Source organism: Sinocyclocheilus rhinocerous, unplaced genomic scaffold, assembly GCF_001515625.1.
Source record: "Sinocyclocheilus rhinocerous isolate Xijiao unplaced genomic scaffold, SAMN03320098_v1.1 scaffold996, whole genome shotgun sequence".
NCBI lineage: Eukaryota > Metazoa > Chordata > Actinopteri > Cypriniformes > Cyprinidae > Sinocyclocheilus > Sinocyclocheilus rhinocerous.
In genome coordinates this window covers 747,767-758,377 of record NW_015660490.1, presented here as the reverse complement: position 1 = coordinate 758,377, position 10,611 = coordinate 747,767, and the positions used below count along the sequence as shown (strand labels likewise).

Below are 10,611 nucleotides of genomic sequence, written 5' to 3'. Positions count from 1 at the left end.
CACTGGTGGTGGTTGAGGAGATTCCCCCCTTCTATGTAAAGCGCTTTGAGTGCCCAGAAAAGCGCTATATAAATGTAAGGAATTATTAATTATTATTATTAAAAATAATTTTAGTCTGTTAATAAAACTTTTCTTTGTTACAAAATAATTTTACATTTACATTTACATTTAGTCATATAGCAGACGCTTTTATCCAAAGTAGTGCGCACAGACCACGCAAATAAAACGTGTGACGTTTTAAGCATGCGTGCAGCGCGTGCATAACAGTCCTGAGCGCAAGCTGTACCGGTGGTCAATAAGAATAAAGCGCAGATATGCTGTTTTGATTGGACGTCGGGAACGGTATATTGTTAGACCGCCCGCTCCCGTTCAAATTACACCAGAGTTACCGACTGCTACCGCGTTTTATTCGGGAATTTAATCCCGCGGCACAAAAAATCTGGTCGGTTCCCGCAATAGAGCTGCGGGAATGCAGACCTCTAATCCAAAGCGACTTACAAATGAGGACAATTGAAGCAATCAAAATCAACAATAGAGCAATGATAATTTGATAAATAGAGCAATGATGATGATTTTAATTCAATAATCGAAAAAAGTGTATTTAAAGAGATAGTTCACCCAAAAATGAAAATGTGATGTTTATCTGCTTACCCCAAGGGCATCCAAGATGTAGGTGACTTTGTTTCTTCAGTAGAACACAAATGAAGATTTTTAACTCAAACCGATGCAGTCTGTCAGTCATATAATGTAAGTGAATGAGAATCACAGCTTTGAGAGTTGAAACGATCGTTTCGTGTCTTTACACATCAATGTATAGTCACGAGCCGCAGGGTTTAATTTGGTTTTGTTTGTGTATGTTTTTTTGACTCTCAAAGCTGTGATTCCCATTCACCTCCATTATAAGACTGACAGACTGCAACGGTTTGAGTTAAAAATCTTCGTTTGTGTTCTACTGAAGAAACAAAGTCACCTACATCTTGGATGCCCTGGGGCTAAGCAGATAAACATCACATTTTCAGTTTTGGGTGAACTATCCCTTTAAGTATGTTAGTATTAATTGTTTTTTAGTTTTTTGTTTTTTAGAAGTAATAAATCTAGACACAAAAACAGCAGTGTTAATCATTGACCCTAACAGAAATGTTTATTTCAAGCTGTCACGCGTCTGTTATGACCTGAGCGTTCGGCATGTCATTCGTCATGAGTTAAAGTATTAGGTCAGATCTGGATGAGACACAGGCCTGTGGTCATAAAGCCTCATAAACAGCACTGGATGATAATGGCGGCCTGTGTGCGGTCAGAGAGGGTGGTCGCTCTGCGCAGACATCCTGTACCATACAGCACCTGCTATTTTGAAGCTCGAGCATGTGTGACCTTTGGCAGGTGCCACAGAAAAGCTTCATCATTCTGACACCAAAGTGAGCTGTAAATCTCTTAAAAGGCCAGAAGACCAAAATAATAAAGCAGCACCTAGTGTTGTCGAATAGTCCTGGACTTCGGTACCAGGTCGATACTTAAAGCTGCAGTCTGTAACTTTTTTGTGTTCAAAATTTACAAAATGTATATAATAAGCGAGTACACCATGAATCCATTTTCCAAACCGTGTTTTTGGCTTGTCCTGAATCACTACGGTACACCTATAATAAGTGTTTATATTCGGACTATTTAGACTGGTTCGGGTAGGTACCGCTGCGGAGTAGCCCAGTACCTGCGTGATTCGCCATAGACATAAACAGAGAGAAGTAGCTCCAGCTACAATGTTGTTCTGCAAGACGCACGCAGTTCTGTTTATTAACCACTAGAGTGCCAAAAGTTACGGACTGCAGCTTTAAATGTACAATACTTAAAACCTTTTTACTTAGTTTAAAACCCTTGCTATGGTACAATTTTTTACGTGTTACGTCAGTAGGCAGTCCTTTGCTGTTTTTGTGTCAGGACAGTTTGTCATAGTCAAAATGTCTCTTTCAAAAGTTGAAAGAAGTCAAAGTTATACTGAAAAAATAGTTTCTAGCACTTAGCTATGTTCCTTTTTACCTAGATCTTGTAAAACCCTTATTATAAAATGGATAGTTACGGTCCTTGATTCTGATTGGCTGAGCCACGTTTGAAGCTGTTGTAAATTACTCTACAAACATACACCTTTGTTTACGTTTGTCTTTTGCTTGGCAACCACATTGTTGCAACCACAACTGATTCTGAGGAACTACATTGTTTGGTTGAAGAATACTGTTTTTATTAATATCATTACACTTTATTTGCTCTGTTTTACTTTGTGAAACCTTACTACGTATATGGAATAACCGTTTTATAAAACTCCGCTTCGCGTCGTGCCTAACAACGCCCCTTAGCTGTTATAAATTCCCTGTAAACCACGGCCTCTTGGGGCTTATTGCTTTATTTTGGAACAGTTATTGTTTGAAATGTGAGTAGGTGTTACTGTAGCGTTTAGCACATTAGCATAATGTGGCCATAGCAGCCAGAACAGATTTTAATATCTGGCCCTTCATGAACAATGTCACAAAATGTCTTCATTTAATTGTTAATCATCCTAAAACCTCCCTCTCTTCTGTACAACCAGGCCATGGTTGCATGTTATCCTGGAAACGGAACAGGATATGTGCGACATGTGGACAATCCTAACGGCGACGGACGCTGCATAACCTGCATCTACTATCTGAACAAGAACTGGGATGCCAAGGTTTGCTGTGACCCTGCGTTTACTCTTACTGTTACTTGATTAGTGAGGAGGGGAGTCGTCTCTTATCCATTTCTACCACTCGTTTTTGATCTGTTTGTCCAGGTTCATGGAGGTTTATTGCAGATCTTCCCTGAAGGTCGTAATGTTGTAGCCAACATCGAGCCTTTCTTTGACCGTCTGCTCATTTTCTGGTCAGATCGCCGGAACCCACATGAGGTGAAACCAGCTTTTACCACTCGGTGAGTCCACACACAGTGTTTACAGTACTACAGTCACTCACATAGAGCCAAGGTGCTTCGAAAATACACTGCAAAAATGCAATTTATATGTACAGTGTGGTGTTATTTAAGTATCATTTATGCACTGTATTTAGTCATATGTTTTAGATTTAAATATATTAATATTATGAATTACCTTTTATTTTTATATTTCCGGTTTTAATTTAAATTTTAAGTTTGTTTTAATAATTTTGTAATATGCTTTAGTTTTTTGTAGTTTGTTTTAGTATTTTTTTATTACTATTATACAACGCTAGTACAATGATTTGAACACAACTCTTCTATGATTATCATATTTTTAATTTATGGATTCAAATTCATATTTTGGGGGATTAAATAATAAATGTCAGGGTGGTACAACTGTCTTTTTGTGTATCTATATCATCTATATTGTAATATTTCTATTTAATTTAGTTTATTTTTATTTCAGTTTTAGTACTTTAGTACTTTTTTCAGTTAGTTGCCAATTTTTGTTTAAGTTTTTCATCTAATATTTATATTTGAAAATGATTAATAATGGTTTTAGTTTTAGTTTCAATTAATGATAGCAATGCTGTCACAATGACTTGAACGCACCTCTTCTTGATGATCATATTTTTAATTTATGATTTAAAATTAAATTGTATTTATTTTGGAGAAATACGTAATAATGTCAGGGTGGTACAACTATCCTTAAATCATAATGAAAGTCTCAGTAAAATAATGAAATTCTTAATAATAAAACTCAGCATAATCCATAATCCTAAACGACAACAAAAAAACATTCTGTTTTTATGAAAGGGAAAGGTTATTTCAGGCTGTAAAATGTCATGTGGTAAAAACCGCAGTCCTACAGTTCTCATAACCTCTCATCTATTGGACTGTGATCTATTCAAACAAACACACACACATGCACTCATCTGACCTCATCCACCACCATTGTTTTCGCACCGCTGCAAACACTATGGTTTGATTTGATACTGCTCTTTAAACGCCGCACCTGCAGCTGCTTTTCCTCAGGAAGAGGGTCTGTGTTGAAATGAGTTTGATGAAACAAATTAAACGCTGTATTTTTGGCTCATCCCTTCCTAGTAAAACAATCAAAAGAACTTCTTGCCGTTTACTTTTTACATTACATTCTACATTTAGGATGAGGGTCGTGGTGTATCAGCCCCCATCGCAGCTGGGGGGCTAGGTGGGGCACAGGAAGTACGTGCTTCCTGCTTGCAAGTGGCCGTCATTTCAGTTTGTGCGCTCGTGCCGGTAGGAGAGAGCCAGTAATAAACAAATAGAGTCGCTTTACTAGCGTTAACCCTTTCTGTGCTTGATCCACACAATGATCCACATGAATCTATACATCTCAGACTCCATATCACAGTTCCTAAACCACTGCCTTGGGTTAATCAGATCCATATATGCTCATCAGACTGTCTGATTGAATGAATCTTTCTCTTCCCACAGCTACGCCATCACCGTTTGGTACTTTGATGCAAAAGAGCGGGCTGAAGCTAAGGAGAAGTACAGACTGGGTGAGTTTCGGACCTCTTAAAAGAAACTTGTGGCTTAGGCTGTTTTCTCACTACATGTTTTCAGTTTGCCTTAAGAGTTCAGTGTGTTTGGTTGGTGGGAACAGAGTCACGGTTATACTTATGTTGATGATGGAAGAGTATAGCAGATCACAACCAAATAGTATAATGTGAAAACAGACCTGTGAGAAGGGTGGAATCAAACTCAGTTAAGACTAAGCTGCCAAACTAAGTGTCAACCTTATATCACTGTAATTTTATATCACATGTAGAGTACACATCACATTATAGTTTTTTTTTTGTACAGAAATTCAGCATAAATTAATTTTAAGCAATTAAAGTAAATCCACACCATAAATAATGTGCACACACACACACACACACACATATATATATGTATATGTGTGTGTGTGTGCGCGCGTTTTTGTGACAAATGAGGACATAAATTTGTATAATGACTAGGGTATGACATAGGTATTACAAGGAGAAGGTGACTTTTCAGGACATTACCCCATGTCCCCACTTTTCAAAACGCATATAAATCACACAGAATGGAGTGTATTGAAAATCTGAAATAGCACAAAGTTTCCTGTGAGGGGTAGGTTTAGGGGTTGGTGTAGGGCAATAGCACATACAGTTTGTACAGTATAAAAACCATTACGCCTATGGGATGTCCCCACTTTTCACAAAAACAAACCTGTGTGTGTGTGTGTCTATTATTCAAAAGTTTGGGGTCAGTATTTTTATTTTTTATTTATTTTTTATTTTTTCAAAAGTGACAGTAAACACATTTATAATTTTTCAAGAGATTTCTGTTTTTAAATAAATGCTGTTCTTTACAACTTATTATTCATCAGAGAATCCTGAAAAAACTTAGCATGGTTTTCCATTAAAACATTAAGAATCACAACTGTATTCAACATTGATTTAAAAAAAAAAAAAAAATGTTGGAAATGGATGAAAATTCAGCTTTGCCATCACAGGAATAAATTACATTTTAAAATATATGTTTTTAAAAAGTTAATTTGTGACAATATTTATAAATAATTATTAAGGAATACATGCAGACTTGGTGAGCATAAGAGGCTTCCTTCAAAAACATTAAAAATTTTACTGACTACAAACTTTTGAATGACAGTGTCACAGATCGTGGCCAAGAAGACACGTACGTCACAGCGTGGGTCCACTACTCCTACAAGTTGGTCAATTGCATGAAGAGTCACTCCATCTCCTGGTTCTGGAGGAATCCACCGCTGATGTGATCCTAGGGCGCCCCTGGTTGGTGCAACACGACCCTACCATCTCTTGGAAAACTGGTGAGGTCCTGAAGTGGGGCAGCACCTGCTTTCCTGACTGTTTTCCTCACCTTCCTCAGCCAGCACCCCTGCAATCCGAGGCCCTCACACTCTGCTCCACCTCCATCGAAAGCCCGGTCGAGAAACAGTCAGTCGACATTCCAGCCTGCTATGCCCCCTTCTGTGAAGTATTCTGCCTGAAGAAGGCCTCCCAGTTACCTCCGCACCGGCCATGGGACGGTTGATTGATCTGATTCCGGGTGAGCCAGTGCCGTACATGCTCCTGGAGAGGTCAGTGAGGAACCAGAATCCATTATCCCCAAGGAAATCTCCGTAAGCCCCATCCAATGGAAGGATAACCCCGTTTCCTCCACCAATGTCTCCACGCCCACTCCGCCGGGTTGCCCACCAGGAATGCAGTATGTCACCAGAGCACAACGCACTTCCCTGATTCACTCCGTTCACACCTCTCTGGGCAATGGCTACCCAGGGGCCAACAGCACCATCTCGCTGCTGAAGGATCGCTTCTGGTGGGGAGCATGGCTGAACATCGCCACCACGTTGCGGAGGTCCTAGAGCGCTTGAGAGAGTTCCATCTGTTCCTCAAAGCCGAGAAGTGTTCCTTCCATCAGTCCTCGGTTCAGTTCCTTGGCTATGTCATCGATGACGGTGGTATCCAGATGGACGAGGGGAAGGTGGAGGCCATCCGAAACTGGCCAGTTCCAACCACCGTCAAGGAACTTCAACGTTTCCTGGGATTCGCAAACTTCTACAGAAGATTCATCTACCATTACAGCTCCATAACCAGTACACTCACTAATATGCTCCAAAAGAAGCCCAAATCTCTGTTCTGGTCACCAGCCGCCACGGCAAACTCAACCCGGCGGAGAGGAATTATGACATCGGCAACAGGGAGCTCCTGGCTATCAAGCTAGCCCTAGAGGAATGGAGGCATTGGTTGGAGGGAGCACACCACCCATTCAGCGTCCTCCCGGACCATAAGAACTTGCAGTACTTACGAGACGCCAAAAGACGCAATCCTCGCCAGGCAAGATGGGCCCTCTTCTTCACTAGGTTTAATCCTGGAGGACCATATACAGAATTACTCTGCTCATCTACCTTAAGGACCATTACCCTAAGTGCATCTACTCACCTGCCCTATCCATTCGCACCCCTTGCTGAAAATAAACATTATTATATTTTTCTAACCATCTGTGTGAGTCTCCTTCCGTAACAGACAGTGTGTATGTGTGTATAAAAAATAAAAATAATTTATATATATAATACATTTATATATTTATAATAAGTATGCATTTCTGAGTTAAGCTATAATCAGCAGCATTTTTCTTTCTATGATAGATAATCATAACCTGTTTTTAATCATTTAATACAAAAAAGGTACATCTTAATATGATTCTTTTTTTTCTTTTTTTTTTATGTGTACCTTGATGAACACAAACCAAAAAATTAAAAGATTATTCATAACAAAAAGCTGCTTCACATTAGGAAGCACAAGCTAAAAACAAAAGATCCAAAATACATCAATCTGATTGGATGAGCCGCATTCAAAGCTGTGAAAATGAAGAATTTTACGATTCGATACGATTTCAATTCATTCACAAGCTTGCGTTTCAATTCAATTCGATTTTGATTCGATTCATTACCAATTCATTTGGATATGTATCAGGTAGAGTACATGCCAATTTTTCTAAAAAATAAAAAAAAACCTAACTAATGCTGTAAACTTTACATTTTAAAACGGTAAATGTTAATAACAACATTTAAATAGTTTTTATAATAACTTTAATGATGTAAATAATTGTTTACGCCAGTTAGTTTTTTTTAAATATACCATGAACATAAAAACAGTGGCTGTCATTAAACTTCTTTTCTTAAATGGATTTATTCAAACATTTCTGCTTCTGTCTGTTTTAGTGTTAATATTATGCTGAGTAAATGTTAACAGCTGGTTCTCAGCCTGTTCAAGTCTTTCTTTAGTTGTCTGCAAAATACTGATGACTTTAATTTGCCTTCTGTTCATCATTAAATATCTTCTCTCTCTCTGTCCTTCACAGCTATAGGACAGAAAGGAGTTAAAGTGCCCGTCACACAGAGCAGCAAGACCTGAATCTCAGTCATTCGAGTGAACACTCAAGTGTGTCCTGTTTATGTGTGTGGCAGCCCGTGCCGCTGCGCCGTTTTCAAGAGGAGGTGCAAAAGACCCAACAATCACGCCTCTTTCTGTGGCCTCAAACATCCAACAAAACATTTGATTTGATTGGGACTGTCCTTAAATGAACACCATAAACAGATATTTCTCAAACTTGATGGTCATGACTCTGAACGGCTAGCAGGATTGGCCAATTTTCCTCATCCCGTGGAAAGTCTACAGCAGAAACATCACAAACAGACATGAGTTACTTTAGTATTTTGACAAATTACTGTATTTAATAAGAACTACAATCTCTAAAATCAGCCTTCGCTTTTCACAACGCTACACCTCTGTGTGTAAGTGGGTAGATGAGATTTTCCAGTGGCCTTTGTCATATCCTGTTTAGCCCCATGAATGCATAACCAGCTTAGCACTGAGATCTGACTTACGCCAAAGCTCAACTAGGTCATGAAAACTGACAAAATAACCAACAATCACATGATACATGAATGCTTCAGTGGACACAATCCCTTACGATTGAGCCTGAGCCCTTGGAAACTTTCAGGGTGAATTCATTCCAAATGAACAGTGCCCTCTGATGGAGTCAGTTTACACGCAATGCTTTGCTGCAGGAATTACGCAAATCTGGTAGCGCTACAAACATTCACGCGGAAAGCAAATTTGCTTGCCATGGTTTCTGAGTTTGCAGCAGAATTTAGGGCCGTTCACATAGGATGTATTTTTGCGGCGCTGTTTTTTAATAGTTGTCTTCGCCAGTGCTTCACATCTCGGTGTAGTTTCTCTCCACGAGAGTTGCGCTTTTAAGACGCTGCTTCAATTAAAACAGTAATTTAACTTTAATAAACGCACCCAGACTGTGTCCAGGATGAACAGCCGCAATTTGTAATACTTTGCTGGGACTGTAAACTGATACACCAATAATACAATTGCGGCCGATAATGAAAAGCGATAATTATTGACTGATTATAATTGTATGTTATAACCGATAACCGATAAATGGATATAAATATTAAAATTCTATACTATTTTGCAAATAATACATTAAAAATAAAACACTAAAAACATGCAAAAAATGCTAAAAGTGAAATGTATGTGTCACAACATCATAATGTACAGTATGAAATATGATTACATTTAACAGTTATCAAATTATTAGTGTCTTTAAAGAAGTTTAAGTGTTGCGTTAGTGTTGCAGCAAAGAAAATATAAAAATGCGGAAAATGAGCTGAACAGATAAATATACAATATCGATTAATTAAAAAATATCTAATATCGGCAAATACCCAAGATGGCACCGATATATCATACATTCCTAACTGTAACTGTAGGTCTAAATTAGAGATTTATATATTTGAATTGCATGTAAAATTTCCACTTATTTGGATTACAGTTTTAACATAAAGTAATAAACTTATTGGAATGCATATCTGTCAGTCATGCATAAAATAAACACATAAGATTTATGTAACAGCACTAATAAACTGACTGTTTTAAAGACACAATAATCAGGTTTATACTGTATATTTTTCATCAATAAATCGAATGTCTTTCAATCTCAAACATTTGAACTAACTAAATAGTTGCTTGTTCTAAAGCTAGCCATGTTTTAACAATGTTAACCATACATTTTAACTGACTAAATGTAATAGTTTTTGCAATGAACAGGTTTATGGCGATTCTAAGCAATTTGTATGAATGCATTTTAATAATATAATTGTTTAGAAAAAATCAAATAGATGGAAATTTTGGTCAAATACTGCACATTTTGGCAAATGTTGTAGGCCATCCAGGTATTTCATGCAAACATTGGCATATTATGCACAGTATACATACTGTATATTGCTGAAACAGTATGAGAGAAGTGTGCTATTCTGAACATAGTCACAATCTGAGAACCTGACAACTGCACGGAACAGATTTCCCCGCATACTATGGCATTGAGCTGTTCTGTGCTTGAGTGCCATAGATGGCCAGAGAAGTGAAACAGTAAAGCACTTTATCATAGAATGTTTGATGTGTGAATGAGAAGCTATGGAAAGAAAATGCTATGTGTAACGGAATGAATCAACTGAGAACAAAAACACGTTTGCTTAAACGTTCTGAGTTTTGCAGTATTTAATTAAAATGTGTCAGATTTTGTACAGCTGACCACTGTGGTGTTTTTCTCTTTAGCTTTGATATAGCTATATTTGGGTCATTATTCAACTCGATACTTCATAATAACTCAGTTTCTTTTTAAATAGTTGAATAGTCAGAATTATTTAATAAAAATGATAGTTATATGTTAAAACAATATTTGTAAGTCAAAAACTAAAATAAAGCAAAAAATAAAATAGATGTTGCCTTGGATAACAAATAAAGCTAAATAGAAATCTAAAAAAAAACAGTATGTATGACAAAATGCATTATTACTGATGAATTTTAGGTTGAAGTTGCAAAAATTTCTAATAATGAGTCTAATCTATTAAGGCCTAAAAGTCCTTAATTTACTTTTTTTATTATTCTAATAATATACATGCAATATTTAGATACAAACAAATTTAAAGTGGCTGATATTCTGATTTTCTAAAAGGTTTGTTTGCATTACACTCTGAAAAAAGTCATCCAAAAATGTAAGTTCAGTATCCTGTTGATTATAATCAGTCATTGGAACTGAGACTGATTA

At 37.3% G+C, this 10,611-nt stretch overlaps 1 protein-coding gene across 1 annotated transcript in view; it reads left to right on the top strand.

The window, feature by feature from the left end:
• egln2 (egl-9 family hypoxia-inducible factor 2) overlaps nucleotides 1-8,160 on the top strand; it is a 24,745-nt gene extending 16,585 nt beyond the window's left edge. The window contains exons 3-6 of the mRNA XM_016534063.1: nucleotides 2,576-2,695; nucleotides 2,798-2,934; nucleotides 4,414-4,481; nucleotides 7,849-8,160. Coding sequence (XP_016389549.1) covers nucleotides 2,576-2,695; nucleotides 2,798-2,934; nucleotides 4,414-4,481; nucleotides 7,849-7,901 — 378 coding nt within the window. The 3' untranslated portion in view covers nucleotides 7,902-8,160. The remainder of the gene's footprint in view (nucleotides 1-2,575; nucleotides 2,696-2,797; nucleotides 2,935-4,413; nucleotides 4,482-7,848) is intronic.
• Nucleotides 8,161-10,611: the final 2,451 nt, after the last annotated feature.